General features: G+C 45.6%; 1 protein-coding gene across 1 annotated transcript in view; it reads right to left on the minus strand.

The window, feature by feature from the left end:
• The window catches only part of LOC146196589 (membrane metallo-endopeptidase-like 1), a 30,383-nt gene extending 19,455 nt beyond the window's left edge, over positions 1 to 10,928 (minus strand). Inside the window, exons 1-5 of the mRNA XM_084597041.1 lie at positions 10,892 to 10,928; positions 6,872 to 6,925; positions 6,176 to 6,352; positions 4,472 to 4,528; positions 23 to 234 (exon numbers count right to left, since the gene is read on the minus strand). Of these exons, the coding sequence (XP_084453167.1) occupies positions 23 to 234; positions 4,472 to 4,528; positions 6,176 to 6,352; positions 6,872 to 6,925; positions 10,892 to 10,928 (537 nt within the window). The remainder of the gene's footprint in view (positions 1 to 22; positions 235 to 4,471; positions 4,529 to 6,175; positions 6,353 to 6,871; positions 6,926 to 10,891) is intronic.
• Positions 10,929 to 15,636: the final 4,708 nt, after the last annotated feature.

Genomic DNA, 15,636 nt, shown 5'->3' on the forward strand with positions numbered 1-15,636 from the left:
GTCAAAAGAAAGGCCGTCATACCGCAACGACAAATTTGTCGACCTCGTCCGGGTCCGGCTCGATGGTGACTTTGATGAATGCATTGATACCCAGCAGCTTGGACATCTTGCCCGCGACCTTCCAGACGTTGTCCCAGTCAGAAGACTCCGTCGTGTCGGAGTACGGCCAGCCGCTCAGGCCGCAGTCGTCCTTGATGTTGTTGAACTCTTTGTTCACATGCTCCGATGCGGAACCTGTGCCCCATGCGGAGAAAGTAAGAAAAAAATTACTGCGCAGTGCTCGTCTACTTAAGAGCGGAAATGCTAAAACCACTTTAGAGGACTTTCACTAGCTACATCGTCATTGTCATTCCTACCATTATCATCATTCCTATCTCCGCTATCCTTATCAACTAAATGCACCGGCATTGTCTTCGCTAATATCATTTTCCCTCACAGCAGCGTCATTATCATCGAGACTGTCAGCATTATCATTATCACTAACTGCATCGTCATTGTCATCGCACTATCATCCTCCCGCTAGAAAAGGAGAATTATGATGGTTTTCTCACGGGCTCGCGTGGAGCAGTGGTTTGCGCTCACGGCTTGGGGTCGGAGGGATAGTGGTTCGTTTCCTGGTGGAGACATTTTTTACTTAAGTGTCGCTTCATGCGAAAGTTTACTGCGAACACTTCCACAGCCCATGAGCCAAGAAAGGCCTTCGCCTTAAAAATTAACCGGACGTTTACCTTGCGATAAACCAGACTTCGGTGACTTCCAGCCCGTTACGAAATGCCGATGCCAGTAGGTGCGTTTAGTAAGATTTGGCACTAAACGCGAACGGCCGATTAACATCCATATCAAACACAATAACGTCAACCATGATGTCGCTCTGTCACCAGAATAATCAGAGTAATCCGAGTTGGCGCATATGTGTAATCAACCTTGCGCGCTCGCTGTCATTGCGGTATACATGACATCACTATATTACTGCGATAGCGGCTGGTCGGAGGGCACTGTGAAATCACGAAACCACATAACGAAACCACATAAGATAAACAGGGGGGGGGGGGGGGGGGGGGGTTAAAGAGGGGTGATTTTCCATGGCGGGTGATCCACATAATGGTATAGATTTCGACTGTATGTTAATGAGTATGTGTGAGAAAAAAGAGGGAGAAGTTGAAGGATTCGTGATAAAGAGAGCAAAGTATATTGTTACGCAGACGAGGATCCAGATGGGGCGCAGCAGCCGAGAGAAATTAACGTTGTCGTGTCATATCGTCAAGGTGAAATTTGAAAGCCGCTCCAATTTTTCTGAGCAGTCAGCGTGATGCATATGACACCTTGGTTTGCAACGGCCACGACACCGACGTCCATTACCCGTCAAGGTGAAATTTGAAAGCCGCTCCAATTTTTCTGAGCAGTCAGCGTGATGCATATGACACCTTGGTTTGCAACGGCCACGACACCGACGTCCATTACCCCGCTTAATCGAGAAGCTGGCTCTTACCAGCTGTTGCTGTAGAAACAATTAAGGAAAGCTTACACACTGTACCATTTATTCAGCCTCTAAGAATCGCTCTAACAGCTGAGGGCACTAATGACACCATTATTAACCGCCTAAAACGACATGAAACAGTAATCGGGTTAACAAGGTCAAAATCAGCTCTGTAGGACATTGCGGACGTCCCTTGAAAGAATCACCATGCACAGTTCGGACTACCAACACGTTTGGATTTACGCAACAATCTCAGCATTAAAGGCCGCAGAAGTGGGCAGATAAGGTAACCTCAGGAATAACTATTTTTCACAAATGTGCAGTGACCATGCATGGCACGCATTGTTTTTTTTTTTTTTTTTTTTTTTTGGCTTAAGACATATAGCACTAAGCCTCACGAGTTTTTTTTTTTTTTTCCTCTGTTGAAAGGCTGTGGATGTGTGCTCAATTTTAGACAGTGAAATCCTGCGGTGGCGAGAGTACTGGGGCAGCGGAGTTATAGCAGGACCTCGATATAACGAAATGTTTTATAACAAAGCAATCAAAATTATGAGGGACACGCAGGCTTCGATTTTATTTTTGCGACTCGACGGCGTATATGGCTTCCATCTCCAGGTCCCGCTGCGAGTCCTCGCGCCCGTACAGGAACTTGCTGCTCCCTTAACCACGATTCCTTCAATTTGTGTCTCTCATTTCACACGTATTTGTTAACGTGCAATCGTGAGATATTATGGAATATGTGAAAGAGCACCTGGCAAGGACCTACGATGGTTGGCAGCTTCTGACAAACGGTTGTTATGTATGGTCTCTATCATGACGTCACACAACCCGCCCATCAGTCAGTGCCTAGGGATGCTAGGGATTTTTGGTTAATGACAACGACAACTCCGGTTTTTCTGGCGAATGGGACTTTAATGTTATCCCGGTAATATAACGCAAGTACAGCCATTCTCATTGGAAAACGCCATATATATTAAAATCGGATGTAACGGACCTCTTCTGAACTACGCCGGGCATTTCGCGTTGATTACGCAGATATGTGTCTCTAGCAAACGATGGTTGACCGATTCGACAGGATAAACTGAAATCGCTGTGTATAGCCTGGCCTGTCGAAAACCGCACAAAGCAGAAGGAAAACATACGTCTCTCCAAACGACGCCTGCGTGCACTGTGTTTTTTTTTTTTTTTTTGGGGGGGGGGGGGGGAATCTCATCAGAGTAGTGTGACGCTGGTGGTGCTCTCTCCGGCTAATATCGCGTACGCTGCTCGTCCGGGGATATCACACTATTCAGTGTCCATGGCATGATTCGCAATACGGCTCTTCGAGAGGGTTGCCAACGTTAACGAAGTTCCCTCTTTTCCAACCTCCTCTCTGTACAGGGCCCATACTGCGAGCGCACTCTGATTCTGTGGTGCCATCTACAGTTAATTTTTGCAGCATGACCTTATAGCTGGAGCGGGTTGACAATGCGCTATATGAGCTTGACGATATCGCGTGCCTCTGTTTCATAGGACAAAGCGGTAAAAAGGCAAAGCGCAGAAGAATTTTTGTTGACCACAAGGCGACCATCGTCAAGGCTTTTGGTCTAAAGTACACCTTATCCTCAAGAAGAGAAAATTTTGGGGAAATGAGCCCCTCAATTCCCCAATTTTCTGGTTAATGGCTTTCGAGGGTCTCGGTTCTGGCAATCATGAAGCCATAGAAATAGCTCAGGAGGGTTCTCGCTAAGATTCCGCCCTCTTCCCCCTCCCTTTCTCTTACCGAGAATAAAAGTTTTTCAATCAATCCCCTGTTGATCACGTTCCCCGTGACGCTCGCGGTACATAGGACGTTGCACGTCCGTCGCTAGGATATGTGGCGCAGGTGAACACTTTCAAGGTTCGGTCACAGGCAACATTAATACCAAGAGAAGTAGAAGGTGGGACAGCCGTCTATGTAGCTCAGTTGGTAAGAGCGCCGGGCGCGATATTCGGAGGTCGTGGGTTCGGCTCTCACAATCGACGCGTTGTTTTTCCTTCTACTTCGATTTCTTTATCTTTCTTTGTAAATGTAAGACTGAACTTGTTCAGGCCAATATCAAAGGGAAAGGTAAAGAACAAATCTACGCTTTCTTTGGCCTCGCCGGCTATTCACTTCTTCCATCCGCAAGACAGTAATTTGGTAGACTGTTAACTGTAGCCAGTATGCTCGCGAGCTGCACGCCGAGGCCAATAAAAACAGGCACTCGTGTAAAAATAGTCAGGGTGCATTCTTTTACAGTTGCCTATAACGTTTTAAAATAAGCTTAACTTCAAAATAGGTCTCTCCCTGTCGTTTACTACGTTATTACTCCAAAAACTGTGTTCTAGGCGCTAATCTCAGGCAGGTGAGGGAGAAAACAGATGCGTGTTTCAAAGATGACATATTCGCTTTGTGTACGTATTAGTCCATGTGGGAGGCATTCGTTGCGAGAGCTGAAGCCTCCAGCAACGCGAATCGGTGGCATTACGAAAGAAATATGTAGTTCTTGCTATACACTATGTATGGCAGGTAAGCCTACTGGAGTACGACAGTTGCAAGCAAAGAGTTGCAGCGCCGTAACGAAGAAATCATAAGGCCCATTTCGACTTCGTTATAACGAGGTCGCGCAGGAAGTAAATTCTATTTAAATTGTCATACAGGACAACATGAGTAATAATCAAGGTCAACCGCATTGTCGCTCTCTAGTGTTCTTCGCATCTATTTTGAGCAAATGTCGTCTTTCTTGGCTAGTCTTGAAGCTGCTGTACTTAACATAGACTTTGCATCATTTGCATTGAATGGAAGCAATGCAGATTCGAGGACATGTCTGTATTCCTGCTACATCCCTAATTTCGTTTCCATTGCACTAAGCGGATTCAGCTGTGTAAAGTGACAAATCTCCTTTTCTTCTATGGTTCGAGTTTTATCCCTATTGTGCGGAGAAAGGAATCTAGAGCTCTTTTCTTGAAAATGTTATCAAGGAAAGCGCTTACCTCCATTCCTGCAGCCGTTGTAGAGGTTGTAGAGTTTCTCAGTTTCTGTATGTGGACCTGCGGCAGACAGCAATCCATAAACTCGGATGCCTCATATCGACGCGCTAATCTTGACACAAATGAAAAACCAAGTGATATCCTGGTGTTTCACCGAACACTTTAGAAAATTCCTGAGGATAGTGAGTACAAAATAGGGGGGGGGGGGGGGGGGGGGGGGGGGAAGGCGTATGCAAGAACAAACTCTCAGCCGCAGTGGACAGAATATGCTGTGAAACTAGTTATCGAGCCAAATAACAAAATATCTACTGATTAACTTATTATTTATCGAAGTTGGGTGATTAGTCCCAGTTGGACGTTTGAAGCAGTGAAAACAACAACGCCATATCAGTTCTTGAAACGAAGAAAAACTAGCTTTCTAGAGCCTGGCAGTACGATGAACTCCGACGCTTTTTTCCGCATTAAAAAGAGCGGTACACATGAGGCATCAAGAAAACCGGCTGAAAGCTGTCCAGAGTCGCTTGACCTAGCCTTTCATTAGCAAAGACTAATTAGCTATTTGAATTATTGCCTTGAGGAAAAAAATGTAAATGTAAATGTAGCAGGCCTCGAAAAACGGCTGGGTGCGCAGGTTTAGTCAATCTGCCATTTACATAAATTATGTTTTTACCAGATGAAAACGATACCGGAAGTAAAAGGAAAGCATCCTCGTGGCGGCGGCGCCACTGCAAGGTTTCTAGGCGATGTCACATGCAGGCAACAGAATCCGAGGTTAACTGCAGTGTTCTCTTTGATGAAGATTTATAAACACACTTCGCGAATGATTTAAAATAGCAGTTGATTGCGTGACAGCTTTCTTTGAAGGCCAATAAATATTTCTGCCTAAATCGTAGCGTAGTGGCTGCAACGTATCTAGCTATTTTCCAAAACGACCTACAGTTTTTCCATTGACATTTCTGCCTCAAGTCCATAATTGAGAAATAGCTAATTATTCATAACTAATTAACTTTGGGTAACGAAAAGATGCTGCCGATTAGGATGGGTTTCTGTGCTGAGTGCAAGGACGCGGGCAAAATGCAGGCCGCTGCGGTCGCTTTTCGATGGATGCAAATAGCAGGGCACCCGTGTGCTGTGCAATGTCAGTTCACGTTATTGACCATCATGTGAACGAAAAACCCGAAATCCTCCACTACGCCGTTCCTCATGGTCTGAGTAGTTTTTGGACACTAAACCCTCAAACCCGAGCCCAATTCATATTACTCTCAGTAATACGACGAAGACATAATGCTTCTTTTGTGGGTACGTTCACGGGAGGCAGTAAGTGGCTCTACTGTTTAATATTTAGTTTCACAAAAAAAAAAAAAAAAAACGTACGCACAAAACAAACAAAACACACACAAAAAAAGAGAAGTTATTTTAACAAAGCGATTCAAATTCATAATGAAGCGCTACTCCTCTGCACCACGGAACAGTACTATTTGATGTCTTATCTGCTCTTATATAAGCTCCTGTAATTGCCGCCGGTAGGCGCTTAACCAGAAGTTTTCAGTCTGGGAAATGATCTGTACCGTTCAGAGATAAAAATCATCAGTCACCGACATCATCGGCGCGCCTGTTCTGTACAGCTTGACGAGTTCCTATGTACACGCATCGATCCGTCAGGTAACCTCCCCAGAAAGCACCCACGAAAAAAGCGTACGACCTTACCGGTCATGATGGACATCATGCGGTCCTCCATCTCCTTGAACAGTAGTGTATCGGTGCTGATGATCTCGGCGTTCTGCAGGTTCACCGTGTGCGCTTCCTGGAACTTGTTGCACACATGGTCGTAGAAGTCATCGCAGGGCTTCGCCTTTTCGCTGAGTGCTCCAGAAAGGAACCGCCCTGCAACCACGCCGCCGCGCATTTTTTCAGTTTACCCTTCTTGTTTTTCTCACGATGCTCCGCAACCTCAATACTAAAGTAATTTCGTATTAAGAAATTAAGAGCAGTACTGGTTCATTAGATGGTCATGCGGAAAGAAGAGGTAAATTCTGTAGGCAAACGACTGGTTGTGAAGAAAGACCTTTAATATGTACACGTTGTAGCCCAATTCATTTAACCTGGTTTATTACGCGATAATTAATTTTAATCAATGGCACTGCTTCACAAGCTTGAAAGATGCTACAGCAAGAAAAATGCGGAAAGAAAACATGAAAACCTAAGGAATTATTTATTTGAAGACCAACGCGATAATTTAAGAACTAATTTGCCATGACGCAGCATCATGCATCTCAAAACGAGCTAAACAAGAACGAACAGTCACTGTTGTGCCGTGCATGTATGTGTTCGTGGTGAGCCCTTGTGCGCAAGAGAGAAGAAAAAAAAAACAAGGAAGGGTGGGAGTTAACTTTTTGTACATACCCTCTGTCTCGCAGTAGTCGGTGGTGCACACGTAGTAGTCACCCGCCGGAACATCTGCAGAAAGAGGAAGAAACAGAGCTGTGAGAGGGGTGCACAGGGACAAGGTGATTCCAATGGCCACCACGCAGACTTTCGTCTTTCGCTCCTTCCACTGCTTCTGGAGGCTAATTAGTGAGCATCGCAGGTCGGAGTTCGAGCGATTTTCCGAGATAAGAACTTGACGAACAAGGGGATACATATGTACCTTTTGATTGCGTTTTTTGCGCACATGGGTTTCTTTTAATTGGTTGCTGCTGCCACTGATTTAGACCATGAGGGATGACGTCACACTGCTCAAGGCAGAAACACGCTCACTATGACGCTTATATAAGCGAGTAGCACACCCGCGACGCTGAGGCGAATGCTGACGAATAATGGAACACGACGGCGCGTTTAGCTTGCCTGATGAGCTTAGTCGGAATAACTCTTGTAAACTGTGCAATGGTGGGCGACAAATTAACGGAGCGCTGTCCCAGTCACAGAGCCGGACTAGAGCAGGCCATGTAAGTGATATGTATTTTGCTTTTCAGCAAATTATTTTTTTACATAAGGATTTTGCTGCAACCAAGTCCCAGATATAAACAAAGTGATTCGGTTTATACAAGCGTTCGCATAATAAGGAAAATGAACACAATTTTAGGGGACGTCTCAGTGCGCCAGCCACCATTACGGCAGTAGGAATTGTCTTCGTGTGGGCTAAATATTCACCCTTAACGAGGGTTTAAACGTGGCTTGCACTCCGAGGAGGAAGCCCCGGAGAGAGGGGAAACGATTTGGTGTGTGGAGGATGGCCTGTCCGTCACCACCGAGAACTTCACAAGGCCGGTGCATCACTCTTTCCCGGCAGCGGACATGTCATGACTGCAGAGGGGTTATAAAGAGTCAAGAGAATGAATCTGTGTGAATGGGCCTGAGTACAGTGACGAGGGGACACCACGTGACACGAGTTTGATCCGCGCTCGCAGTTTCATTTGTTGGCTTTTTGTCGCCCATTCGCAGCGTGACGGAGGCTGCTGGAGTGCGCTGACCTTATCAGATATCTGGGGTGACGGCCTGTCACAGCCTGACCTTCCAATCCACCATACTTCCCATACTACGTCTTTCTTTCTCTCTCTGGGGCCTTGTGCTAGCCGCAATTAAACCCCCTTTAATGATGAATGTGTTCCCAGAAGAAGACAAGTCCTTCTGCAGCCGAAATTTTGCCTGGCGCACTAAGGCTTCCACTAAAACCTTGCTCAGATTTCCCGGTGTTCTTCAATAATTCCACCTTCCTGCCCTCTCGCAGCCTCAGCTCTTGCATAGTTCGTTAAGTCGGTTTCGACTCATTGCGCCCTGACCAAACTTGGTGCCAATGGTCTCCTGTAAGGCAAGTATAAATGTTCCAAACATTCACGTTAATGCCAGACAAGTGGATACGCACGCCTACCTATTTAGTTTTCAAAATGGACGTTTCCTCCATTGCGCGACATTGAGGTTCTGCTGGATTTACATTATTGGAACCTGTCTACTGTGAGGGTTATGTGCACCACGCACATGAACTGATAAGCAAACTCAATACAACAAAAATCAATACTTGTTTTCAGTAATGTTCAATAATTACTTCAGTTCATAATTTTACACCCGGAATGAAAACCACAAAAGTGGTCCATATGGCTCTCTAACAAGCACCTGAGGTAAGAATGTTTTGATCTAATTAAAGGAACTTTTGATAAAAGCATGGAGCATCGCTGTTTAGATTGAGTGAATAAAATATTGACGAGCTTCGAGTAAAATGTGCCAGCGATGTGGAAGCTTAGAGAAAAGGTGATTAATATTGATTTACTGTTGTATGTCGCAATCATATGTCATGCCTTAATTTGGGAGACAACTTGTCTATCTTTATGCCACTTAAAAAAACAGCTAATCCATCACCTTACTGCATAATCCCCCCCCCCCCCCCCCTTAAATGAAACATTGCGTTGCGTGTATATATTGTTAAGAGAAGACGGACGATGAAGTGTTTCTTTCTCTTGCCTCGCGGACCCTCTTCCCTGAATCGATGATGCCCTAGGTTACCTCCATGAAGCTACATACTTCGCTTCCATCGATTTACGGTCCGGATATTTGCATATCGCTGTTGACGAGCAGGATCGTGAAGAACAGCCTTTTTCACACCAGGCGGCTTGTACCTCTTTAAAGCCATGCCGTTTGGTCTCTGCAATGTGCTGGCGACTTCTTTGCTCCTCCTCCTTTGCGGATTTAAATTGAAAATCTGTCAGTGTTACGTCGACGACGTCGCCGTTTTCTCGCCGATCTTTTCTTCGCACCTTGAACGCCTCACCAGTTTTCTCAATGTGTTCCGTACAGCCGGCCTCCAGCTCAATTAATCGAAATGCCAGTTTGATCGTCGCCAACTCACCATTCTTGGACACATGGTTGACGCCTCTGGAGTACGACCTGATCCGCCTAAAATTCAAGCTGTCAAATACTTTCCGCGTCCCCAGCCTTCGAAGGATGTGCGCAGCTTTGTTGGCTTCTGCTCTTTCGTCGCTTTATCAAAAATGTCGCCCGTATCGCTCATCCGCTCACCGACCTACTTAAAAACGACGCCGCTCTCACGTGGGGTCCTGACCAGCAAGGTGTGTTTTCAACGCCTATAAGCTTACTGACCTCTCCTCCCGTCTTAGCTGATTTTTATTCCTCAGCTTCCACTGAAGTTTGCACAGACGCCTGCGGAAATGGGATCGGTGCTGTGCTGGCTCAACGCCGCCATGGCAATTAACGCGTCATCGCATATGCTAGCCGCCTTCTCTCCAACGCCTAGAGTAATTTTTCGATTACTGAGCGCGAGTGTCTCGCCCTTGTATTGGCAGTCGCTAAATTCCAACCTTACTTATTCGACAATTCTTTCTCAGTTGTAACTGACCATCAAGCACTTTGTTGGTTGTCATCCCTGAAAGATCCCTCCGGCCGTCTTAGTCGCTGGGCCCTGCGCCTTCAAGAATACTCCTACAACGTGGTATACAAGTCGGGGCGCCTGCATCAAGACGCCGACTGTTTGTCTCGCTATCCTGTAGAAGCCCCTGATCTCGGTGACACAGAGGCCATTCCCTGTGTCTTCGCGCTCTCCAATATCGCCAACATAGGAGACGAACAGCGCAAAGACCCATAATTGAAGGCCTGACATCTGGAAGATAGGATTCTTCTCTACAGCTTTTTGTTGTCCAGGATGGTGTCCTCTATCGCCGTTACTGTCATAATGACAGTTCTCCCCTTCTGTTGGTGATTCCTAAAAATCTCCGCTGCTCTGTTATTGAACTCCACGACCTGCTCACAGCTGGCCACCTCGGTGTGTCTCGCACATACGACCAAGTACGGCGTTGTTCTTTTCTTTCTTTTTTTTTTTTTTGCCTGGACTATACCGCAGCATACGGCGCTACATCGCAGCCTACGACACGTGTCAGCGTAGGAAAAAAATCACCGAGGCCACCAGCTGGCCTTCTCCAACTTATGACGTGCCCCTGGAACAGTTTTATCGTGTCGGGCTCGACCTTCTTGGCCCCTTCCCGACGTGACGGTCGGGTTACAAATAGATCGCAGTGGCAACCGATTATGCGACACGCTACGCCATCACACAAGCTTTACTCACGAGTTGCGCAACGGATATCGCTGACTTTCTTCTACATAGCGTCATTCTGCATCACGGCGCTCTTCGTCAATTAATCACAGACCGCGGTCGCTACTTTTCGTCCCGAGTTGAAGACATCCTGGATTCATGTTCTACGAAGCATAAGCTCGCGACCACGTACCATCCCAACACTAACGGCCTTACCGAACGCTTCAACCGCACACTAACGGGCATGTTATGTATGTATGTATCACCTGATCACCACGACTGGGACCTCGTGCTACCGTATGTGACATTTGCCTACAGTTCTTCCAAGCATGACACGATGGGTTATTCACCCTTCTTCCTGCTCTTTGACAGGAGCCCCGCTTTACCTTTGGGCACATTGGTTCCGCCTGCTGGCCGCCCCATAACCATCTACGTACGTGACGCCATTGCGCAAGCCGCTGAAGCGCGCCAAGTAGCCCGTAGTCGGCTCCTCGCCTCTCAGTCTTCTCAGAAGTCTGCCTAGGATAGACGACATCACCACGTATCCTATGACACTGGGTCCTTGGTTCTTTTATGATCTCCTGCACGCCGCATTGGTCTCTCGGATAAACTTTTGTCCCCCTATAGTGGCCCTTAACGTGTGGTGCGCCAAGTGGCCGACGTGACTAATGAACTTCCTCCTCTTGTGCCCGCGTCCTCTTCCTCTCGCCCCACTACTGACATTGTCCATCTTTCCCACCTGAAGGCATACGAACTCATGCCAGTTTAGCGTCGGGACGGCGCTTACAACTCCCGGGGGTCATGTTATGAGAAGACGACGACGAAGTGTTTCCTTCTCTTGCCTCGCGGAAGGGACAAGGAGATGACGACGAAGTGGGGCTGGTTCCATGTTGCTGCTCGCTGTTATGCAGTTGAGGCTATGTTGTAAATATACTGTAAATACATTGAGTTTCCACGTAACAATATGTGTCCCCTCTATGGCGCACAAATATTTCGGTGCAATGCGAGAAGCTTGAACGATTTAAGCAAAACAACCAATCTGGGGGACTGCTCGATCGGAGCGCTCATATTGGTGCATGAAGCATTCGCGAAACAAGGTGACTTACGCGAGATCATAGTGAACGCACTCTGGCTTGCAGTTAAATAGACTGCAGAAATGGTGCGCTTTCTTTTTTAGGTCGTTAAAGGCGGGTAATTTATTGTGTGTTTAAAATTGCAGAACGTTGGTTCAAAGATTGGAGAACGCTCTGTCACCAGCAGCCCAAGCTTTCGCGACACTTTCGGTTGACTAGTTTTTCTTTTCATCTCTCTCTACCTGGTTCCCTAGGTCGTTCGGTGGCAGGTCAGGTCTTGTATGGATGTGTAATAAATTTGGCTAGAGGAACAACCTTTTTCTTCATTTTTGGTCTTATTAAGATCATAATAATATCGTTGTTATAATAGAACCACCAGGACCATCAGGTTAAGGGCGAGTTGTCCGTCTACGGAGAAGTGCAGCCACAAAAAAATCATAGGGGCTTAAGCTTGGCTACACTCAAGGTCGAAGAATAGCTGCACGATATATATTTTCGGATTTTATTCGTCGAAGCCTTTTTAACGATATGTAAATACATAATAATCCCCAATTTTTGATCAGTCAACTAACGGTTATTATGACATGCCATTAGCCTATTCAAATTATACTCGACATAACCTATAATCCAGCAATACATGATTTCATGCTGCAGTGGAATGTTCAGTTCTTAATTGCTATTAACTAAATAAAATTAATTATTTGTAAGCTATAATTAGTCATGGAAATACAGCGCTTTGAAGACAAGGACAAACCAGAGTGGACAGCACGTGCGCTAACTTTCAACTCAGTTTTATTCAGTGCATTACAAGCTTCTATACACTGTAGGAGCATAGACAAAACAATATACTGGCATACTATCGCGACGTACGTCATCACATATCGCGCAACTTAACATCTGTTTCTAGGAGATATAGTTCTTAAGTAAATAGAAACAGATGTTGTGCGATAGTTGGTGACGTGCGTTGCGATAGCATGCCAGTATCATGTTTTGTCTATGCTCCTACATTGTATAACAGCCTGTAATGCATTGCATACAACACAATTGAAAGTTACCGCACGTGCTATTCACTACATGTTTGGTGCTTGTATTCAAAGCGCTGTATTTTTGTGAGGAACTATCTCGCCCGAACAGCCGCCCTGATTAAAATTAATCCGTGCATTTATACTCGACATAAGCTATCCATCGTTTTGTGACTTATAAGTAATGTAAAGTTCAATTCCTAATCACAACTGATTAGTTGTAACTAAGATGCGTAATTTGTCAAATGGTCATGTTGTCACAGATATGGTCAGTTAAGTCATCTGTTATGCACCAATTGCTAAGCTAGGCTTGTTAACCTTAACCTTTACCTTAAGTTTACCTTAAGTTGACACACTAAAGAAGTCCCGGGGTTTGTACCTTGAGTAGTAGAGCTAAAGCTTTAAAATGAAGGCTGCAGAAAATGGCTGCCATTCACTCACTGGTGGGTCGAGACTTATGTGTGAAGCTGAATGTCTTTTTGGCACTCTCGTCCGTCGGCCAGGGAGGACGGACGGTAGGGTAAGTACGGTCATCGTGAGGTGGGACCGGCGGGCGGGGAGGAGTGGGTGGACCTTGTGGACCAGGTGGACCGGGTGGACCGGGTGGACGAGGTGGATGAGGCGGACCCGGTGTTGGGCCATGTGGACCCGTAGGCCTTTCTGACGTGTCGTATGGCGCAGCAGTATTCTCAGTGTTAGCCCCCTCTGAAACGAAAAACGACAAATAGACAGACCGTGGTATTTTGGTTACTGTGCCACCAACAACCTGAAGTAGGATCACTCAATCTTCTGCCGTTACGCCATTTAAATACAGCCAACTTCCGTCTCAGAATATAATCATACTAAGATGCAGAACGCGCCAGTCTCTTCTGAGTCCTCCCTCTCCAGGCTTCCTTAGTTGATTACACCCTCCACTCTGTATATATATCACGCGTATAAAGTAATTCAGAGTTTGTCTACGGAAACCCCACAAAGGCACAGAAAGACGGCCTACAGCGGCACGTCCTGACGTATCTTTCGTCCTTCCGATCGTCCTGTAACATCCGCAATCGAAACTCATCACAGGCATACAACTGGCAAAGTACCGCATCTGATTACTCTTCGCAGCCGCGCGTCTGATTCGCTCTTAGCGGTCACGTGGGCGCGCGCCGCCATAAATGTTCCAACGGCTTTCAGGACGCCGAGGCCGCAATTGAGTCCTTCCATTGAGTGGAGTGCAACGCATTTAAGAAGTCGTCGAAATTCGGTCCATATCATCCAAATAAATAAAATAAAATACGTACGAACGAAGTACGTGGTTCACTATGATATATTGACTAGGTGCGTCTCTCAACTTTCAGGCGGAGCGAGCATTTGCAAAAAAAGAACGATAATAATAAGGCTCTGTTAAATACCTTCTTGCGTGCCTGTGCCGCCACCTGTGAATGGGAAGAAAACAAAGACCTGTTAAAAACGTAAATAAATGCGAACGGTCCATAAAGCGCATTACAAGGACGAGAGAGATTGACGGTAACTATTTTAAGCCGGCTCCTGGCGAGTAGGCATCTAATCGACTGCAACAGCGAACCAAGTTTTGAGAAAAACTGTGTTCGCTGATGCTGTATTTGTGTCTAATGCCAGCATTATATACCGTGGTTTATAATTATGAATTATAATTATAATTATAAATTATGAAACACTGTTTTTCGTAAAGCATGCAAGGGGTCCATCAAGCTCTTTTCACCAACCATGTTGGTTTTTGTAGCTTAGCATGCGTGGTCTACCGCAGTGCAAAAAAAAATCGAGTTTTCTTCATATTCGAGTATTTTGTTGCGCATAAATGTACGACTCATAGAATGCACAAACCTAAAGCGGGGCGAACGTGGAACGTTAAACGCAACTGAAGCACCCACGTTTCGTGACCACAACAAACCGAGAAACTGTTATTTAAGAGTAAAAACAAAGTGGCAAATAACAGCTTAGGACAAGCCAGAGAGACTGTCAACAATTTAACGAGATGTGTTTCTGATTTAAGAAGCTCTAAAGAGTTGGAATAAGGTATAAAAAGTGCAAAACTTATTTTTAAGATGGTTGGAACCGTGTAGCTAATAATTTAAGAATATTTAGCGTATTTGTACATTTTGTACATTACCTCATGCTATATACGTTAAGTACTGAGGTTGTTTGGTAAAGCTACAAAAAGAAGCTTTCTTTCTGGAACATTTAAATGCTGCGCGCTGATGCACCCACTGTCCTGCGCCCGCAATATAGGTTTAGAAATTAATTAATGATCCAACGAATGATGCAAGAGGCCATTTTAGCGGAATTGATGAGCACGCTGTCGATAAGCGTAGCTCGGCACGGCTGAAAAACACATCCAGGAGAAGATCACTGCTCATGAGTACTACACATTGCAATGACTGTGCGCAGGACGAAACTAGAAAAAAAAAATAAGAGTATAGAAAACTAAAGAGATAAGTATGCATTATTTTAAGGGCCCATGCCTGCTTGCGAAGAACGATATGTAGGGTGCGAGGATAGGCGCAAGCGGATGATAGGTGTAGTAAGCATCGCAATTATTGTTTTTAACTGCTTTTCACTTATGGAGACCGTCACAATCCCGAATAAGTGACCTGCTGTGAGTGATATGTCGCATATACCTGTTAAGACCAATCACGTTTTCAACGAAAGGCGACAATCTCAGCTTGTTGTGTTTTCGCAGGCACACAATGCATAGTGGTATCCCTAAGTTACAAAGGACATTATTCGTCCTTATACGCTTGATGCGGCATTACGGGGCATCTAGATTTGAATTACACTCAATGCCTAAACCAAGTAACAAGAAAAGAGCAGGGAAAAAGCTACCTTGCTTCTTCATCGGTCTGAGTGACAAGCACAATGAAATTTTTGCCAATAAGGACACTCCGTCAAAAGAGTGCGTAGACGTCTAGCAAAGTGGGAACCCGATGCGGCACGACAAACAGATGAGCAACAGAAATTATGACAGATGAGCAAGAGAAATTATGCTGCCATCACTACCGACGCTGAACTCTGGGA

Source organism: Amblyomma maculatum, chromosome 3 (genome assembly GCF_055883805.1).
Source record: "Amblyomma maculatum isolate TAMU_Amacu chromosome 3, ASM5588380v1, whole genome shotgun sequence".
NCBI lineage: Eukaryota > Metazoa > Arthropoda > Arachnida > Ixodida > Ixodidae > Amblyomma > Amblyomma maculatum.